This window comes from Eptesicus fuscus, chromosome 10, assembly GCF_027574615.1.
Source record: "Eptesicus fuscus isolate TK198812 chromosome 10, DD_ASM_mEF_20220401, whole genome shotgun sequence".
NCBI lineage: Eukaryota > Metazoa > Chordata > Mammalia > Chiroptera > Vespertilionidae > Eptesicus > Eptesicus fuscus.
The window spans coordinates 68367734-68389629 of record NC_072482.1 but is presented as its reverse complement, the minus strand read 5'-3'; the positions used below and the strand labels follow the sequence as shown (position 1 = coordinate 68389629).

Genomic DNA, 21896 nt, shown 5'->3' with positions numbered 1-21896 from the left:
TTTAGTGAGGTGATTATCAAAAACAACAACAACAACAAAAAAAACAACAACCAAAAAAGCCCCCAAAGTTTAACACATAAAGGTTAGAGGTAGAAATGTGCAAACTTAAAAATGCTGAACTTGAGTTTGGGCATATTTCTGCTTTTCCCCTTTTGAAGACAAAGGTGAGCCAAGTTTTCATTTAGTTACTATTCCAGACTTGACATTTAAATAGATAGAACAGAAAAGGGGGAAATCTGGAGCATTTTTTATAGGTTTCAATGTGAAGAGCTATTCAAATGTGTTCTTTTTGGAAACAGTGGGACGCTGCTGTTAGTGGCCTATCATTTTCTCCTTTTTTCATCTTAGAAGTTGATAGTCACAAAAATAGAAGTGGGAAAAGATGTGTAGGGAGGTTTGTAGAGGAGGGAGCAACAAAAGCATCCTGCAGGTGTTTAAGCCTTTTTTAAGTCTTGTTAAGGAGACTGTCCAGGCTTCCTTGTGTGACAATAAATAGCATTTCCAGTAGAGATTTGAGCTCCACGGTTACGCACTGGGTCTACCATTGATTTATTTTCATGAATATGTGTGTGGCATATAAAACATTCAACTAAGTGTCTTAGGGGCCATAACCATTCAAGTGGCCCCTTAGGAAGTTTCAGTTTATGTCTGTTCACCAGTACCTCTCAAAAGCGAACAATAAAATGTATTCCATATTACTAAACAGCTTCCTGATAGGTTTTGGCTATATTATGTAAGTTTGCTTGTTTTGTTTTCATTCTGTTTGATATTTGTTTGTTGGTTGGTTGGTTCCAAACATTATACTTGCAAAAATCACTTTCACTGGCTACTCTGGTGAAACTAAAATAAATACATAAGTAAATAATTAAATAAAAAAATAAAAAATTATTTAACAAACTGTATTTTGTACATATTGAGTACTTAATAAATGATTTTGACTGAGCTTATTCGTATTTGTAGTTGTTCAATACATTTGGTATTATAGGCTGAATCTTTGTAATTGATGATCAAGTTTTGGATTAATCTGCTAAGAGGAAATGCCTTTTCACCCTTCACCTAGAAAGCAGTGAGCAGAGCCACCTACTTGTGTTCTATTCAGCCTGTGGGAACCCCCTCCCCCAATTTCGCCCACTCCTCCCTTCCAGGATCACTATACTCCTTTCAGTCACCACCCAGGGCCAGCTTTGGGTAAATGCCAGGTTAAGTGGTCCTTGTTCTTTATCTCTCAGATCCATCCTGCCCCAGCTCTTCCAGACCTCCTGCTGGTCACATCCAATACAGGCATTTTAGGCTGGGGGGTGGGGGTGGGGCACCAGGGGCAGGGCCTGAGGAAGGACCCCCTCTCTGCTGGAGGCCTCCCTTGGGGAGGGAAAAGCCCCCTGTCTTCTGACTCCTGGGCCTCTTCCTGCATCTTCTGCTACTGCCTCTCAGGTGTGCCTGGAGGTTCCAGAATGGCCAAATGTATAATCTGCCTCCTGCAAACAAAAATAATTTTTTTCTTGGAAAATTATTTCTGAACATGTGGATCACTGTAATAACCTACCATCTGATTCTTCCTTTCCGTGCTTCACCTTATCCATTCCCTTCCTTCCACTTTTACAGAGTTGCTGGAGCCATCTTAAAGTGTAAGCCTGGATGGGTAGGCCTAAGCCCGCATGTGCCAGTGAGTTATAAAGAGAGAACTGGTGAAGAGGGGTGGTTTTGGGGGAAAGAAGCCTTTTCTGTTTAACAGAGCTAGGGGGCACTGGACCCATTTTCCGTTGTACGTGGCCTAAGAAGCTTTTAGCTGCAACTGCTACAGGTAGCCAGCCGCCACTAACCATGAGGGGAGCCTTCCTGGGTGCTGGTGACATTGTTATTGTTTTCCCTGTTAGGGACATTAAGAAACAAACCTGCTAACAAAAAGGTCTTTATTCAATATAGAATCCAGGGAAAACACAATTTATTATGGAATATGCAGTTCAGACTAGTTGCATGCAGGCAGTGGCAAAAGACTAGAAAGTCTGGACAGAATTTCACATGACTATATGGTCAAGTAGAAGGAAGAACAGTGGGCACTCATGTCCTGGAGGGACAAATGGATGCACCTGTGAGGTCTCTTGTCTCCCTCCTGAGAGACTCCTGAGGAAGTGTTCAGGTGTTTGTTGTCTTGCATTGGAAAATTAGAGGCAATTTAATCCCTGATCAAAAATTGGGCCTATTATGTTTTATTTTTTTTTTACCATTTAAAAATGTTATTAAATTTATTGGGGTGACATTGGTTAACAAATTATATAGGTTTCAGGTAGACAATTCTGTAATACATCACCTGTGTATTGTATTGTGTGTTCACCATCCAAAGCCACGTGTTCTTCTGTCAACATTTATTTGACCCCCTTTACCCTTTTCTGCCTCCCTCCCACCCCCTTTCCCTCTTGTAACCACCATAAACTTGTCTCTGAGTTTTTTTGTTCGTCTTGTGTGTTTGTTTGTTGCTTTCAGGTTAATATCTCACATGTGAGTGAAATCATATGGTTCCTAGCTTTTTCCGTATGACTTACTTTGCTTAGAATGATATTCTCAAGATCTATCCATGTTGTTGCAAATGGCAGTGTCTCATCCTTTCTTATGGCCGAGTAGTGTTCCATTGTACATATGTACCACATCTTATTTATCCAATCATCTATCAAAGGACACTTCAGTTGTTTCTATGTCCTGTCCACTGTGTGTAGTGCTGCAATGAACATAGGGATACATATATATTTTCCAAATAAATATTTTCAAAATTTTGGGTGCCCAGAAGAGGGATTGCAGGGCCTGTTATGTTTTGAAGCGAACACTCTAAGGCAGTGGTCGGCAAACTCATTAGTCAACAGAGCCAAATATCAACAGTACAACGATTGAAATTTCTTTTGAGAGCCAAAGTTTTTAAACTTAAACTTCTTCTAACGCTACTTCTTCAAAATAGACTCACCCAGGCCGTGGTATTTTGTGGAAGAGCCACACTCAAGGGGCCAAAGAGCTGCATGTGGCTCGCGAGCCGCAGTTTGCCGACCACGGCTCTAAGGGAAATGAAGGGGCAGGGCAGCTGCCTTTCCTGTAGTAAACAAAGGAAGTGCCACTTTATTTACCTTTACGCTATCGTTGTCAATGCCATAACCAATGCTTCACCTGGTACCACGGAAGCCCATCTTTTTAGGAACCACATTCTTCAAATGTCTCCACTGCTTTGCCATGTGTGCATATGTGGAATCAGCTGTGTTGTCTATTTAGTCTGCCTGCAGACATTGCCTGACGTGCATTTGGAGCTGGGGTTTACTCAGCCAGCAGCCCTTGCCTGGTTTTTTGTCCACGGAGTCCTCACGTGGCCCTGCCTCTGGCTGCCAGGTGTGTGAGCCCCACATATGGGTCCTTACCATTCCAGTTTTATGAGCACTGTCTCAGTGACTTTGCTTACCAAAATCAAGGAAACAGTTCTGTTACTTGCTGTGTGACTCCCGATGCTCTGAAAGACATATGTGGTGTAGCTTGTCATTCTTAAGGTACATGCACATTCATTGGTTTGATTCCTCCGTGAACACGGTGTAAATCATTGCTCTGTAGGTAACGTGGCATTAGTGTGATCACTGAGCCATCTGTTTCTCTTATTTCCCTCTTTCTCCTTCCTTTCCTTCTCTCCCTCTCTCCTTCCAAACAAGCTTCTAAATGGAATCTTAAGATCTTGTGGTGACCACCATGAATTTTTAAGGGTGAATTAAAAATTAAGCCCTGTACTCTCTAATTCTTTAAGCGACTATAGCACATCTTGCTAGTTTTCCTTTGTCAAGGTGTTTAAAGACTTTAGGCATTTCATGGAACTCATTCCGCTTTCAGTCAAAAGCCATGCTGTGTTCATTCTTTCACCAGATCATACAGTCTTCATTTCATTGGTTAAGCTACACATTTTGTAATTGTGACGAACCTGAATTGCATCAGTTTACTTAATGTGGCATAAAGAGAGTGCAAAGAAGGACAGGGAAAAAGGGGACCCGAGGGGCGGGCGACCAGAGCTGGGCACTTGCAGCTTCTGTCTCTGGAATCATACAGTGTTGTTGCCCTTTTTATTTTTATTTTTTAAGGTTAAATGTGACTCAAGGCTTGTCTGTGCTCCACGTTCAAGATTGTTTCTATTACTTTGTGTTTATTGGAAAACTATGGAAACCCTGTCATATGAATGGGGAGGGCGACCTGAACTTGGCATTTCTGCAAGGCCAGGCACAAAGGAGGTTTCGCCAAATATTTGATTGAATTATTAAACTGTTCTCTCTGTCAGAGAAATCTCTGCAAATACGTCTTTGTAAAGAACCAAAAATCTAAATTAAGAGGTTAACTGTCTAGAAGAATGCTTTTATTTTTATTAAACGGTGACTTCTGACATTCCCAAACTGTTTCTCAGGGCAGGTCCCGGTTAGAGCCTATGAAAGCACCAGCTCTGCTTGAAAGCCATGAGCTTGAGTTCATTCAAATGTGATGTACATATACCTTGTTGCCCTCTTTGGGAAGTCATGGCATGTAACTTCCTCTGTTCTCTGCTCCCAACTGATGCAATATTTCCTTCTCTGTATGTTGCAGTTTTGTGATCTCATAATTTTAGTTGCAATTTAGCACAGACTTTGAGGACCTGGGTTCGGAACCAAATTCTGTGGTTTCACATCCAGGTCTGACTCTCAGTTGTCATCTCTACGTCTCAGTTTCCTTACCTTAAAATACTGTTAAAAGAAACAAATACTGCAAGTAAATAATACATCTAAATCTCTGTAAATCTCTTAGAACATGTCTGAGCGATTGCTTTAACTACGTTGAAGAACATTGCATGCTTCCACTCTGTTTTGGTATGGCCCACGAGCTAAGAATGTTTTTACATTTTTACGTGGTTGTAAAAAATCAGAAGAAGAATAAATATTTTGTGACACATGGACATTATATGACATTCAAATTTCAGAATCCACAAATAAAGTTTTATTGGAACCCAGTCATCATTCCGACCAGCTTATTTGTTTATGTAATGACAGTGGCTGTTTTCACATTACAACTGGAAAGAGAGGTTTCAGTAGAGACCAACCCCCTGGCCAGCAGCACCTAACCTGGGTACTCACTGGACCTTTACAAAAGACACTTTCTGATCCCTGCCATAGGGCACAAAGCACTGAATCACCACGCCTGCCGAGGTTACTCTCCGGGTTGTAGGTAGAACTTCCTGTTAGGCTTGGGCTGTTTTTTTCCAATCCACATCTGGGACAAATTGTGTTTGTCGGGGATATGTAGTATTATGTATTGGTTGGCCATATGTGCGGTGAGCATGGCTGTGCTTTTGTGTAATTTTGAACCATAGTTTTGGATTTGTATGAGTGTCAGTACCTTCCGGGAGGAGATTTCCAGGTTGTATTTTGTCCTCTTTGGCCGTCCTGCACGCAGTCCTCCTGAAGGTAATAGATGGGAGTGAGTACACACTGATAGTACCATCCTTGGGGGTGGGGTAAGAAAGTGCTAGGATAAGGCAACAGCACAAAACATATTTCTTATTGATTGCCATCAATATTTGTCTGAAATTTTGAAATAGAATAAAGAAAGAGTTGTTGTTATGTTACGGTTTTTGTTTTTAAAGAAAATAAAGGTATTGGCCGACCTTGTATGAGTGAGTGGCTTCTAGAAAGACAGGACTGAGTCTCAGTTGTCTTTGTTTCAACAGAATGCTCCACAGGGAAACTTTCTCAAAATTTGTTGCTCAGTAAATGAATGAATGAATGAATGAATGGGATCCGAGAGAGATGAAAAGAGTGTCTCATTCAGAAAAATTAATGCTACCTCTTAATTCACGCCTCCCACTTCACCACTGAACAGCAGCGGAGCTTAAGGAGGAATCCAGTGAGTGTTCTGCAGAATTACACCATCTCATGGTGCATACCTAAAGCACAGGTGTGCTCTCGTGTCAACAGAATGACAATATCTACTTATTGAACATCTGTCATCTTAGTTGTATTTTTGTTTTTTAAATTCTCACCCAAGGATATGTTTTACTGATTTTAGAGAGAAGGGGAGGGGGAAAGGAGGAAGAGAGAGAGACAGTGATGTATGAGAGAAACATCAATCAGTTGCCTCCTGTATGCACCCCCATTGAGGATTGAACCAGCAACCTAGCTATGTGTCCTGACCTGGATGGAACCGGCAGCCTTTCAGTTGCACAGTGTGTGCTCCAACCAACTGAGCCACACTGGCCGGGGCTGTCATTTTTGTTTTTTAAAGATGAGCAAATAAACACAGAAAAACCAAGTAACTTGCCCAAAGTTATACAGTGGGTAAAAAGCTTTTCTTGTCTACCGTGAGGTCATTGATGAACATTCATAATTAGTTGTAACATGGACAGATATTTACATGTATTTTATTTTATATTACGCTGTTTTATATTATCTTGTTTATACATGGACAGTGAATTTGAGAAGGGTTCAATGCTGCCTGGACGTTATTTAACTGCCCTTGTCATCATTATTTCCTACGATCCTTCCTGTGCTTAGATTGCCCTATTTGTTTCTCCCATGAACTTGACCTCTATTCTTGTCTCTTCACTCTAAGACCAAGGTTGTTCACCTCCCCGTGAGATGGAATCTGATTATTTGGTGGCAGGTTGCTGAAGTGCACTTTGGTTGGTGGAGGAAGGGGAAGGTCAGAGGCCGCAGGTGAGCAGGCCACTTCTGCCCTTGGCTTTCCCTGAGAGCAGCAGGAGGGCTTTAATGTGCGGGAGACTTCCCCTGCTCAGCCTCCTGAGATACTTCTGCCTCTGGACCTCGTCTCCTGTATCATGCAAATCTGTTTGTTATTGCAGTCGGGGGAGATAATCTATGTGTCTCTGACACCATCTCTGCTCACAAAAGTGGGAACTGGGAAGAGAAGAGCAGCTTTGTTTCACATACAAATGAGTCATAGTTTATTCTTTACTGATTCTATGATGAAAACTTGGCCGTACTTCTCATTTAGAATATTTAGAGCATATGGAAAAGCCGCATGTTAGAAATCGTTTGTTGACTGACTGTTACACTTCATTAAAAAATGTAATGAATGAGGAGGAGAGGAAAAGGGGATAAATGTGAAGTTTCTGGAAACCTCAGACGGCTCCCCTTTTCCTCCTCCATTTCAAGCTCAGAGTAAAATTTTGCTTCATATGACTTTATGCATATGTTTTTTAAAGTGAAAAGAGAAGAAAGTAAAATAATTATTGCTTATAAAATATCTTTATCACTGAAAGCATCTAGGACTATTAATCTCTGAATACTTTCTATTAGAAGGGAGTAATTTGATGCGACAGAATGATACACTATTAACTACAGTGGACTTTATACTTTTCTGGACATCTTCATGTAGTATACATTATTTGATCTTTACTATATATAATCTGTGATTCAGAAACAGGTTCAGTAGCTGATTTAGCTTCACCAGCAAACTAATGGTCAAACTGGGATTAAGGTGGAACTTCCTGATTTTCTGTGTGGTGATGGTCCCGCTGCACACAGCCTGTCTGATCACACAACAGTCAGGATGGGATGTGCCTTGGAGGGGGTGGCATTACCTGGTTTCAAACACCAGAGCCTGTTTATCGGGGAAGCTGATCAGGGATGAGAGGATGAGAGTTTAAGAATTCTATAAGCTTTGTTATGGAAAACACTGAACCGATACTGAACTTTCACACAGAGCCCAAAGCATGTTAATCATTCAGAACTGAAATGGCTAGAAATACAGACCTAGCACCCAAGAGCTGAAATTCATGCTCCCATAATGGAAATACAAACAGACATTCTCCTACCACGAACGTAAGGGCAGTGATGGAATAAGGACCCGCACACTCTTCATTGGCCTCTGCCAGTTTGGAGACTCATTTATATTTTCACTGTATCTTCTTATTCCTTCTCAGGACTATATACCATCGTCAAGGCATATTGACATCAACCACAGCTTTATTTGCTCCCTTTCTAGGAAATAATGCACTTTAAATCCTTCAGCTCACAACATTTGTGATGAGATTTCAACGTTCTTTGTGTTTGTATTTGTTCTTTATATACAAAGCAAAGTTGAATAGTCAGCTGATCATTAGAAAAAAATAAACCATTCATTTGCCTGCCAGGCATGTATGGAATTTTTGCTGCTGAATTAAGTGGTATTTTACTGTTTCTTATGCAGAGTGGGAAACCGCCCATCAGTGATATGTTCACAGACCTCAAAGATGGAAGGAAACTGTTGGATCTTCTGGAAGGCCTCACGGGAGCATCGCTGGTAAGAGGCGTCAGCCTAGAGAACCAGGCCAAGGCATTGCCTGTCTCCCAGCATTAGTGGTACTTGAGGACCCACTGGGGCTGCTCAAAATGTAAAAGCTGAAATACAAATGTTAAAAAAGAAGTGTTTCAGTGAACTTTTTGATAGAGCAATATTCAGGCTTTCTGGGAGGGTGCTATATGTTTATCAAAGATAAAATGACTCAAATGTTTATTGTTCTCTGACAGCCCAATCGAGAATTATAAAGAAGAATGGAAACGTAAAGAGGGCATCATGTTTTGAATAGCAGAGTGTATAGAGCAGTGATGGGCAACCTTTTGAGCTTGGTGTGTCAAACTTCGCCAAAAAACTGAGCATAACTCGGGTAGTGTGTCACTTTGAGGAAAAAAACATTATTTCGCAAATGTTTCATCCTCGGGAGCAGCAAATGTTTCATCCTCAGCATGTGGCTGCCTCAGCGGCCGCGTGTCATCAGAAATGGCTACGCGTGTCAGTGCCGACACGCGTGTCATAGGTTCGCCATCACTGGTATAGAGACATGGTTAAATGTTATTTAACAAATATTAAAACAAGGCTGTTCAAATTATGAGATTTATTTTTATTCAGATTTTCAGTATTTTATTTCCCCATCAAATCCCACTCTATTACTTTATGTGCAAGGCACTGTATACTTACACAGAAATAGCTCTGCTAATGAAGAGGATGCAATTTTATGAATACAGACTTGGACACTAGAGGCAGAATTACTATAAACAGTATAGAGAGATGCACCCCCAAGATGAATTCCTTTCTTACCGAAGTGTGGGGTGCTACACTCTCCCTTTTGCCTTCCAGATGGTGGGTAGGCCTGTTGGAGAGGCTGATCCCTCTCTCAGATAAGATTCCCTGGCCAGTGAGGCAGGAAGAAGCCTCCCGGATCACCTTTCCCCAGGTGGCAATTCCTGCCTTCCCAGTGGGCCCTTGCAATACTAGCAGGAACCTGGGATAGTGCCCCCGAATCCCCACTGCTCTGTCTGCACTAGTGAAGTATGGATGTAATGCGACTTCTAAACTTCCCTTCATCCAGACCAATTTAGAGAAAAGAAGCTTTGTCCCCCAAATTTGTCTGTGCCTTAGAATCACCAGGGAATTCTAAAAATTCCAAAGCTGGACTGCACCCGACTCACTAAGTCAAAGAGGCATTGGTATTTTTGGAAGCTCCCTGGGAGGGTTCAGTGTCCAGGCAAGCTAGGGAACTACTGCCTTCAGGTGTTGGAGTGGGGGAGTTTTCACCATCAACACCAGCCCCCACGTGGCCTGAGAAGCAGCCAGAGCTCCTGGCACAGAGGGGTCTCCATGCCGAGCTGCTGTGCTCTGTCCGTCTCAGTGTCGTTTTTTGTCAGGCTGTGGAGGGACTGTCTCACTTGATGTTGTGTTTTGTTTTCCAGCCGAAGGAACGTGGTTCCACAAGGGTGCATGCTTTAAATAATGTCAACAGAGTGCTGCAGGTTTTACATCAGAACAATGTAAGTTGGTCAGGTGATTTGGGGCCCCTTGGGTGCCATCGGGATTATTTATTGTGGAAACCAGCCGCCTGCTCTGTGCATGGGCATCAGCTCCTTTATGGAAACATTTTCCTTATGATAAGTTTTGAACTTTTTCTATGAGTGAAGGAATAGTCACTCTTTTTCTGATTACTTTAATGATTTAGTGTATAAGTAACACATTTTTTGAGACTTAGGTTTACCTGATTTCTCTTATCATTCACATGTACGGCTGTCCAGATGTGCTCAACCAAAACCCTCAGCTTCCGTGGAGAACTTGTCTGAACCTTTATTTTCTTTTATTGTATCAGGTGGATTTAGTGAATATCGGAGGAACTGACATTGTAGATGGAAATCACAAGCTGACGCTGGGCTTGCTGTGGAGCATCATTTTGCACTGGCAGGTGGGGAATTTTCAATCACTTATTACTAGGCATTGAAAATGTGTCATTTGTGTATTCGTTTCTTAGCTCTGCATCACAGAGCACCACAAACCGGGTGGCTTCAACAACAGAAATTATTTTCTCCCAATTCTGGAGGCTACAAATCTGAGATCAACGTGTCAGCAAGGATGTTTTTTTCTGCAGCCTCTTTCCTGGGCTTGTGGGTCCTTTTTCCTTTGTCCCCAAATGGTCTTCCTTCTGTGTATGTCATATCCTAATCTTTGCTTCTGATGCCAAGAAACTGGTCATATTGGATGGGGCCCCTCCCCCCCATATAATCTCCATTTACCTTAATTACCTCTTTCAAGACCCTTTCTCCAAATACAGTCACATTACGAGGTACTGGGGATAGGACTTCAACATAGAATTTTACGGGGGACACAATTCAACGCCTAACAGTTTGGAATGGAAGAAACTGACAAACTGCTCTATTTTCCTGGCCTAGGAAAAAGAAAATGTCTTTTTAAAATACTGAATTTAAAAATTTCAGACATCAAAAAGTTGCTAAAATAGCTTAAAGAATTTCCAGGTACCTTTACTCAGATTCCCCAAAGGTTAACAATTGTCTATATTTGTGTTTTCTCTCTCTTTTTCTCTTTGCCTAAATACTTCAGTGTATATTTTCTGAAAACAAATTGTTCTCCTAAAATCAAGGAATTCTCTTACATAACTATAATATATTAACATAATACAAAATGTGTACTATAACACTAATAGTTCTAACTTATTTATCATGTCTTTTTCATCTTCTTTAATCCGGAATAGTTTCTGAGTGTTTGTGTTTTATGATATTGACATTTTTGAAGAGTGCTGGACAGTTATTTTGTAGAATGTCCCTTTATGTGGGTTTGGCTGATATTTTCTCATGATTAGATTCAGGTTATTCATTTTGGGCAGGAATGCCGCAAAAGTGACGTTGATTTGTTCTTAGTGCACCTCACCAGGAAGTACACACTGTCCATTAGGTTTGTTCTGGCAGGGTTAATGTTCATCATTTGGATAATGTGGTATCTGCCTATGCCTCCACTGAACGTGACTGCCCTATGTTATTAAAAAATATCTTGTGAGATATACTTTGAGACTGTGTAAATATTCAGCTACTTATCAAATCTTCCCCATTAGTTTTAGGATCCATTCATAATTCTTAGCTGATCAGTTATTATTATGATGCTTGGCACATAGTAAATTTCTAATGTCATTGTTCCTTCTACATTGTAAGGAAGAGCTTTCCCTTGTCTCTTGTTTATCTGTCTGTCCATCTACTTTTTTATTCATTCATTGTACACGCAGTGTACACTCAAGGACTTTTACGTATTTAATAGGCTGTAATTTTTTGCTATTATTGTTTCCTAGAGGCCTGGTGCACGAAAATTCGTGCACTGGTGGGGGGGGGTCCCTCAGCTCCCACGGGCCTAAGCTGCAGTCTGGCCTCCCTCTGTGGGAGGTGACTGGGCCGATCAGGGGAAGGCGCCGCCCCCATCACCACGTTGTTGCTGCCACTGCCGGCCGCCGCAGCCACCTGCCCTTGGCCCTCATAGCTGCCTTGGCTTTGTCTAGAAGGATGTCTGAAAGGACATCCAGAAGACGTCTGGTTTATCCAGTCTAATTAGCATATTACCCTCTTATTAGTATAGATTTTGATGCTTAAATTATACTAAATTTGGCCCATGTGATTGACCCCCCCCTTAAATCAGCTCTTGTGTCCTTTTGACATGTCCACATTATTCTTTGAGCACTTCCTTAAAACACATGTATTTCTTTAGAATAATAATATGCAATATTAGTTCTTGATTATAATTGGGAAAGTTACTTCATTCTTTGATTTTGCATTCAGTCAAAAAGTCTTCCTTGCATCCTCATCTTTTGTAGAAAATCAAAACAGTTATCTTTCTATCAAAAGTTCTTTGTAAATGTATTGTATTAAAATATTACTCTTTTAGTGACTATGAAAGTAATGTTTATTGTAACCAAATCTAATATGAGTATTGTTAAGGTATAGAAACTACGGTAATGTATAATGGTGAAGTAAAAATCACCTCTAAATCCTAGTACTTCAAAATAATCACTGTTTAAAGGAAAATTTGAAATAAATTGAATAACCAGTGACCTGATCCATATGGTTAATTAATGAAATAGCCCTCATTCAAGGACTTGACCCCAGTAGCTGCTTTACGTCATAGGCAGACATGGTTTCTCTCCCAGGTGAAAGATGTCATGAAGGACATCATGTCAGCCTTGCAGCAGACAAACAGCGAGAAGATCCTACTGAGCTGGGTGCGCCAGTCCACCAGGCCATACAGCCAGGTCAATGTCCTCAACTTCACCACCAGCTGGACAGACGGACTCGCCTTTAATGCCCTGCTCCACCGACATAAGTGAGACATGACTCTCCTTAGACGTGGGCTTTCCAAATGTGTATCTTCTCTCTCCTTCCCTCACTGCTCCTCCCTAAAGCCCCTCCCCACTACCCCTGCTATCCTCTCTGCACACATTCTACCAAAATATTGGGAAAAGAGATATCATGGAAAAAACTACCCACCAAGTCTTTTTCTGTAGGACTTAAATGGCACAGTGCAGCCACAGTTGCTTCTACATATTTATAAGTTAAAACATGTAAAATGATTCACATAGTTCAGTCCCACTCATTCAGCACTAACCAGAAATATATGCAAAGAATTGTGCTAGTGTTCACTCTTATACCAAAGGGAAAGTTCTATAATTCAGTGCAATTCCAATTTATTATAGAAAATTATTTTTTTCATGAAATTTGTAAACAGATTCTAAGTATATGAAAGACCAAAAGCCCATGAAGAGCCAGTACAGTTGTGAAACAGTAGAACCAGGCTGAAGTACTTCTCAAACAGAAACCAAAACTAATTTTAAAGCTACATTAATTAAAACTGTAGTGCTATAAATAAATACAATAATTTAATTATAGGCTGAACCATATGAAATTGCCAGTATTTGGCTGTTATTTTGACATATAACAATGGCAGTTTCTATACTTCAACCTAACAGAATAAAGGGCTCAGAAATAGCTCCATCCTGATATACAACTGAACTGATTGCTATTAAAATAGATGGTATGGGACAACTGGTTACCCATATGTAAATAACTGAATTGGATCTTTACCTCACTATACCCACAAATAAATTTCAGATGCATCAAGGATTTAAATGTGAAAGGTGAAATTTCTTATATGTTTTAAATAATTTAAATAATTTAAATATGTTTTAAATAGCAATTTTAAATAATTTATTGTTTCAAGTTTTGTTTCCTATATATGCTCTGCTTATATATAAAAATATAATTGACATCTCTACATCTTAGATCTATAAACTTGTTAAAATTTTACAAAATTTAAGTTTGTTTCTGAAGACTTAAAAACATATTTTTGGTAGACCATCCATAGATCATAATAGTCCCCTCCCTTCCCCTTCAGTCCCCTCCCCTTCCCTCTTCTCCCTCCTCCCCTCCCCTCCCCTCTCCTCCTCTTTTTCCCCTGTTCATTTGTGCAATGTCTTTCAATACAATATTGATTTGAATTGGTAATAGTGAGCAGAATATTGTGTACTTGAAAATAAAGGGAATGTTTTTAATGTTTTACAATAATAATGATATTTGCTGTAGCTATATATATATATATATATATGTATATGTATATATGTATATATATATATGTATATATATATACACACACATATATATATATTATATCTGGTTAGAGAACCTCCACACCCAATCTTTTTTCACTGTATCAGTTTAGAGAGGTTACCCTCTGTTCCTAGTTGGATAAGACATGTAGTCAGAAAACTTGAGTTTTAGCCTAAACTTTTTTCCATTGATTACTTAATTGGTTCAATAAGTGTGTTTGTAGCACTTTCCCTGTGTTAGGCTCAGGTTGTATAACAGAGAAAAAAGTGCAACACCCCCATCTCCTTGGGGTTTATGTGCAAATAAAGGGAGGCAGAAGAAAAGGAAATGTAAGTTGTGTAGCATAAAGCAGTGGTAAACATGCTGAAGAGAAATGTAGCAGGCAAGAGGGGAGGCCAGTGGGTGCAGGGCGGGCGAGGCAATCCCAGAAGGTAGGTGAGTGTAGGATGCAATAACAGATAGAGTGCACAAAAATGATCAACTTTTGGATAAGTCAACACACAAAATGTCCAGTTCCTAGGATTAAAAGAAAATTTAGATAGACATGAAATACTAGGCAATGTAATATGGAGAGGGTGACTGGAGGGTAATTCTCTCAGACCTTTGGTTTAGGAATATCCTGTGAAGATTAAAGCTGGACTTTCCACTCTGCTAATATTGATCTTTCAATAAGAGAATTAATTCATTAGCATTAATGGTGGTAATTGATGTATTTAGGTTAATTTTTCATTTTTTTTACCAATTTATTTTGAGCTTTTTATTTCTCTTTCTGTATCTTTTTTTATCTTATATTAATAGGTTCATTCTCCCCTTATTTTTCTTTTACTATTTGGGAAGTATTACATACTATTTTTAATCTTCTAGTGGTTACGCCAGAAAATTTAATAGGTATGTTTAGCCAATATAAGAAAATTAGAATATTTTATCCATTGTTTTTATTTTTATAAGTTACTTTAAAATACTATATATTTGACAAAGTTTTGGGATATAAAGTTAAACTTTTAAATTTAAACTCACAAACAAAAAAAATCTAAAACTGCAATGTGTTAGATTATAACAATGACCACTTCGTTTCCACATGTGTTGTCTTCACTGCATTTTATTTGCATGGTGTTTTCAGACCTGATCTCTTCAGCTGGGATAGAGTTGTCAAGATGTCCCCCACTGAGAGACTTGAACATGCCTTCAGCCAGGCTCAAATGTACTTGGGAATTGAAAAGCTGTTAGATCCTGAAGGTATTGTTCAGTGCTTAATTTTAATCTTGATTTTGCTGCACAATTTTAGATACTTGAAGAGCAGTGTTTTTTGTTGTTGTGTTTTTTTGTTTTGTTTGTTTTTTTTAGGAGGAATTATGAGACCTGAGCAGTGTTCTTTCGTTTGAAACATGGTGCAAGTCATTTTGTCTCAGTTATTCGGACTTTTGTACTTAACAATTTGTAGGATCCTTTAGGAGGAAATTTAATTACATCATTGGAAAATAGTTATTTGATACCAGCATAAGAGTTAAAGTTTTAAGAAAATATAATTATTGGATAACCAATTCAGTATTTGGTTTAATTTTACTGAAATGCATTTTTATACTAGTCTAGAGGCCCGGTGCAAGAAATTCGTGCACGGGGGGTGGGGTGGGGGAAGAGAGTGTCCCTCAGCCCGGCCTGAACCCTCTCCAATCTGGGACCCCTTGGGGGATGTCTGACTGCCAGGATCGAGCCTAAACTGGCATTTGGACATCCCTCTCACAATCTGGGACTGCTGGCTCCTAACCGTTCACATGTCTGCCTGCCTGATCGCCCCCTAACTGATCCCCTGCTGGCCTGATTGATGCCTAACTGCTCCCCTGCTGGCCCGATCACCCCCAACTGCCCTACCCTGTCAGCCCGATCGCCCCCAACTGCCCTCCCCTGCTGGCCTTATTGCCTCCAACTGCCCCCTCCAACTGCCCTCCTCTGCTGGCCTGATCTTGCCCCCAACTGCCCTCCCCTCCTGGCCATCTTGTGGTGACCATCTTGAGGTGGTCATCTTGTGATGACGTGGGGGTGGCAATCTTGTGGTAGCCATCTTGTGACAGTGTGGGGGTGACCATCTTGTGGCGGCCATGTTGTGATGACATGGGGGTGGCAATCTTGTGGCTGCCATCTTGTGACAATGTGGGGGCAGCCATCTTGTGGTGGCCACGTTGTGACGATGTAGGGGTGGCCATCTTGTAACGATGTCACGCGACGCCACCTATGCTTTTATATAAGATATGCTTCTTGTGTATGATGTGAAAACTTGAGTTACAAATGTTGTGGAATTTAATTCTAGACTTATTTTTATAATGTTAATAAAATCTGGCATTATCTTAAATGTCAGTGTATCTTTGAGCATTTGGGAGAAGCTTTTAGGGAAGAATTTTAAGAAATGGGATACTGAACAAAATTAAGAAAGTGTCTATGCCTTGTTTCTTCTGTCATTATATGAAACAGAAACTTAGTGAGCTATGGTACTGCAAAAATATATATAATAGTATTGTTTATGGGTGCTGAAGATAGTTATTTTATATCTCCTACTGAGCTGTTCACATATTTTGGACATCTAATTTAAGCTGGTCTTTATTTCCTTCCCCTTTTAGATGTTGCTGTTCAGCTTCCTGACAAGAAATCCATAATTATGTATTTAACATCTTTGTTTGAGGTGCTACCTCAGCAAGTCACCATAGATGCCATCCGTGAAGTAGAGACTCTCCCAAGGAAATACAAGAAAGAATGTGAAGAAGGGGATATTAATATACAGGTAAAGGTAAATTTTTGTTGAAATGTTTGGCTGTATTTGTTATCTCTTAGGTACCAGATAAAAACACTTTTAGGGGATTTTTTTTCTTTCCTTTTAAAAAAATGTTTTTATTAATTTTAGAGAGAGAGGAAGGGAGGGGGAGAGAGAGAGAAACATTGATCAGCTGCCTCCTACTGGGGAGTGAGCTCAAAACCCGGGCATGTGCCCTAACCGAGAATCAAACTGGCAACCTCTTGGTGCATAGGGCCTACGCTCCAACAACTGAGCCACACTGGCCAGGGCAGGGAATTTTTTTTCTTGACTGAGAACATCTTGGCTTGTCCATTTGCATACACCTTAGAAGTTCAATTTATCAGTTAGCATGCTGTCACGTGTCACGTGTGTGTAACGGAAAACCATAACTCAACTGATTTCTTGAGAAGGAAATATTCTGTTTCACACAATAAGGGGGCCCAGGGCTGTGATCATGCTGCTGCATGATATGCTTAAGAAGCAGTGTTTTTCCATCATTTGGTCACCATCTTCCATCAGTGTCATTTTGTGTTACAGATGGTTTCTCTCATGTCAGCCTAGCTTTGTTCTAAGTACTAGTTTTCTTTTCATTTTGTCTTTAGCAAAAGGATTTTTACCATTATATTTTCACAAGGGCTATCAAAATACAAGGTTTATTTTCTCTTTCATTTAGAAGGAATGACAATATGTTACTCGGTGGGTTTTTCACCTAAAGATTTATAATGCTTTTACTCATTAGGATAAAGATTTGTTTTTTTAAATAAAGTCATGAATTTTTCTTCCTGAATTATCCTGCCTTGAATTAATACATATTTTATCTTACTTACTCTCTTTCAATCTAACTGGTCCTCTTAATTCATAAAATGAGAGAATCTTAATAGTTGGGTAAGACCTTAAAAAGTCGTTCAGTCCAACATTTCAGCAACCAAGAGATACACTTGAATTTCAAAATGATAAGAAATATATTTTAGAGAGGCAGAAGCATGGAGTTTGAAGCTTAAATTATATTCCTGTCCCTATTTGTTGTGGATTAGTTACTTCCCCTCTCAACCACAGTTTTACCTGTAAAATCTGGATAAAACGACCCACTTCATAACAATAAGCAACTCAAAGTGTCTAAAATAATATTAATAAGCACTCCATAAGCAGCAGCTACCATTATTATAATTTTTCCTTCTTAATTTGTTTTGGTGTTCATTCTCACTCAACAAATTCCTTTGTAAAAATGTTCATTAATTCTCATATAATGATAATGGTCTTGAATTGGCATGTCATCTCCTTTTTCCTTTTCCAAGGTTCAAAGAACTTATTATTTCAGATTTTTTTTTGGGTAGTAGGTACCAATCCTTTTAACTTCTTCATTCAAAAATAGTATGATGTCTAGAAAAAGGAAAAGACTTACTGAGGAAAAGAGGCAAGAGATGGGGCCAAATTGTTAACCTAGGGCTTTTTTTTTTTTTATAGTTTTGAAAGTCAAGTGATGCTGAGGAAAAGCTGTAATTTTTATAATTGACTGAAAATGCTGAGAAGCATTAGTCTCTAGGGGTGAAGTTATTATCCTGCATTAATGATGTGCCCTTTTAAGTGGCTCAGATAATCTGCTGAGCTTGCTTTTTGGTTTGAGTTATTTGTTTATTGAATTTGGCTTCTTTTGTTAGAAAGCTGGGGTATCTTACTTCTTATAGTTAAGGCCATTCTCTCTTAAAAAGGAAGATTTCATTTGCCTTTCATGAAGTGTAGATAAAAATGATCGCGTCTGTGTAGGGCTCAGGGTGGCACGATAAGAATTGTAGAACCTATTTCCTGTTTGATTAAGAGCAGGTGCATTAACACGAACCTCTTCATTTGCATGCTTTCATTCGTGCCTTAGAGATTGAATTAAGCTAATTAACGAAATAAAACGTGGTGTACTTTTAATCATTTACTGTTTGACAGAGCTTGCCATCCGATACTTTGCAATGAACACTAATAGCCAGCCTTCCTCTCTCGCTGTGTCTTTCTACAAATGTGCTGCGGAGCATTAGGTGGTCAGCAAATAGTTCTTGCATTTCTCTTTAATGTCTCAGTTGAAAGTCTCCTCTTGTGTTTTAATTAATACCTTCTGGACATTTGCATCCAGACGGTGCCTTCCATCTGTCTCCCACCTCCCTAGACCCTAGTGCTTATCTCAGTGACCTTTGGCTGGTCACTCACTAAGTTTCCTAGTCTCAGATAGCCTCATTAGAGCATAGAGGTTTGGTACTCACGGTTCCCCAGGGCTATTTCGGGTCTACAGTTTCAGAACATGAAGTCCGGAACTTAACTCATTTTCCCTTCTCTGTCTTTGGTATCCTGTGTTTCATCTGTGTGCTCATGGATTTATTCATTTTTTTAACTCCTGCCTACAGTTGACTGGGTCTGTGTGATTCTTTCTCCAAAATGTGCCTGGTGCACGTTTTCTTTCTGTTCCAGCCTTCATGCTAATTGAAGACTCATCTTCTCTTGTCCTTTACAACACCCAGCCTCCCTCCACAATTCATCTCCGGCCACCACACTGCTGTCGTGTGGACTGTTTCCACTCCTTCCCCAAGACTCTTTCTTCTACACGTGGGTTTCTCTCTGTGAAATGCTCCTCCACCCACTGTTTGCATGGCAAGCTTCCAATCTGTCCACAGTTTCAATGGAACTTTTCAGGGAAGTCTTCCCCTATTAACTTATTGAAATCAGCCCTACACACTCACTCATTCAGTTTCTTGCTGTCACAGTATTTTTGTCAACTATGTTAAGAATTTTAAATTGTATCTTGTAGCACTGGGAAAGCAGTGACAGATTTTTAAGGCGGGACGTCTTGTGATGTGATTATATTGTCAGAGATCATTCTGGAGGCTGAGGGAGAAGGGGGTTACAGGGTTGGCAGTGTGGGTGGCAATGGGAAGTGAGAAACTGGTTAGCAGGTGAGCAGGCTGTTGTAGTCCTGAGGACAGACGATTCTGGTTGTGGAGAGGGAAAGGTCTGGATGGCTTGGAGACACATTTTGAAGGTAGGAATTGCTTACATATTAAACATGAGAGGTGAAAGGGAGAGAGAGAATCCAAGGCTGGCTCCCTGGTTCTTGGCTGGAGAAGTTTAGTGCATGAAGGAGCCATTTAGGAAAATGGGAAAGTCTGAGGAAGAATAAGTGTGGGGAGAAAATAAAGGCTAAGTATAGGCATGGTCGGATGTGCCTTTCACATTGACGTGAAGATGTTAGGGTAGCTGGACAGAGGAGTCTGGAGTTTGGGTTCAGAAATAAAAAGGCAAATGTCTGTGGGATATAGATGGTTCTTTAAACCCCATGGGAATAAACCACTCAGACCAAGTACACTGAGTGAAGAAAACAGGGCCCAGACTTAATTTTGAGGAGATTCATGACTTACAGATTGGCTGCGGAGTCAGGAGGAAAACCAGTGGTGTTACTGAGGCAGAGAAAGGAGGGCTTCAGGAGGGTGGGAAGTCAGCCATGCAGTGAGGCTGAGCGTTTAGGTAAGAGAGAGGGTGACCCGATCTCTAGGTTTGCTGGGGACAGTTCTGGTTTATGCGGGTTGTCCTAGCATCGTTTTTATAGAAATGTTCTAGTTTGTTGGTTCATAACAAGGTCACCCTAAAGGTGATGCTAGAAAAGTGGATTTGTCAGTGGGAAGGTGTTTGGTGACATTGGCAAAAGCCTTTTCAGTTGAGTGGTGGGGGACCAATACCAAATCTGAAAGGGACTGTTAACAAATCGTAGCTGTCGAATCCATGAGAATTTCTTTTGTTTCCCCCGCTACATTGTTGTATGTTTGAAATATATAAACATTGTGGATGGGAAGTGATTAAGTGAAGATGGGTTGTCAGCAAATTTTAAAGAAGTTTTGCCCTAAAAGGGAACAAATGAACAAAAGAGAGTTCATTTGGTTATAAGATTCTAAAGTAAATAAAAATATTCCATTGCTTGAGATGAATTTATTCCCATGGGCTTAAAAAACAACAACAACAGCAACAATAACAACAAAAACAAAACCAGCAAGTAAAGTAGAGGGTAGCAGCCTCCCAAAATTACCATCAGCAGCCTGTATGTGTGCCTGCCTTTCAAGGTCAAAAATAAAATGCTAACATGCATTTCAGTAAAAGCAGTTTCACTAGGGTCAGAGCAGAGTTCTAATCTTTACGTCCTTTTCTTTAACTGAGATTTATCCTTTAAGGCCCAACACAATCCTGCATGCACCTTTCCTATTTTAGCCCTGGCTGAACTCAAATAGCATCTCTCATTGGGACCATGGAGTTCCTAGCTTCACTAAGAGCCATTTTATTTTTGTTCAGGAGTGATTCACGTGGGTTATTTGTCTCTTCCCACCTATGTGAGGATCCCCATGAGCACAGGATCCAGGAGAGCAGGCTGCTTCTGTGCTCTTGGCCATCCTCGGGTACTAATACACGCTTTCCGAGTAGCTCCGGGCCTGGCTCCCCCAGTGCCTGAGAACTGGCTGAATGTCTGAGACACAGTGGGCTCTTCCTGCCGGAGGGCTCTCCATGCAGCGTGTCTCCGTTGAACACCTTCTCATCTTCACGCTGCTTGGGGGTTTTCTCTTGGCTTTGTTTTCCTAGAGCTCAGCGCCGGAGGAGGAGCACGGGAGCCCCCGGGCTGACACCCCCAGCACCGTCACCGAGGTGGACATGGACCTGGACAGCTATCAGACAGCCCTGGAGGACGTGCTGACCTGGTTGCTTTCTGCCGAGGACACGTTCCAGGAGCAGGATGACATCTCGGAAGATGTGGAGGAAGTCAAAGAGCAGTTTGCCACCCACGAAGTAAATAATCTGTGGCCCATGAGTGGGCCCTGCCCGCCACGGTGCCTGTGCCTTCTCGGGCTCTGCCCTGATGTGTGTGCTTACTGAATTCTGCTCCGCAGGAAGCTCACGGCACATTTTAGGACTCGTGATATTTAAATAGGGCTTTGTTTTAAAGTCGGCGCGGGTGATTCACTGTGCATTGGAATTAGGTTTCAGATTTTAATCTTATCGTAACTCGTAACTTCTGTGGAGCCACTGACACAAATCAGTGCACAGCACTGCTAGTTTCTGAAGTGTATGGTTATAGTTAAAACACAAAGTGGCTAATTAATACAATACACCCAGTCTTTAGACTTGGAATGTTCCCCAGGAAGCGGTTATTTTTATTTATTGTATGATTAAGCAAATGTCATAGCCAGTGT

The 21896-nt window shown here is 40.5% G+C and overlaps 1 protein-coding gene across 3 annotated transcripts in view; it reads left to right on the top strand.

Moving 5' to 3' along the window:
• UTRN (utrophin) overlaps positions 1–21896 on the top strand; it is a 454375-nt gene that overhangs the window by 102817 nt on the left and 329662 nt on the right. For all 3 annotated transcript variants that reach the window (XM_054722125.1, XM_054722126.1, XM_054722124.1), the window contains 7 exons: positions 8188–8280; positions 9708–9785; positions 10115–10207; positions 12449–12621; positions 15022–15137; positions 16514–16674; positions 21289–21492. In XM_054722125.1, coding sequence (XP_054578100.1) covers positions 8188–8280; positions 9708–9785; positions 10115–10207; positions 12449–12621; positions 15022–15137; positions 16514–16674; positions 21289–21492 — 918 coding nt within the window. The remainder of the gene's footprint in view (positions 1–8187; positions 8281–9707; positions 9786–10114; positions 10208–12448; positions 12622–15021; positions 15138–16513; positions 16675–21288; positions 21493–21896) is intronic.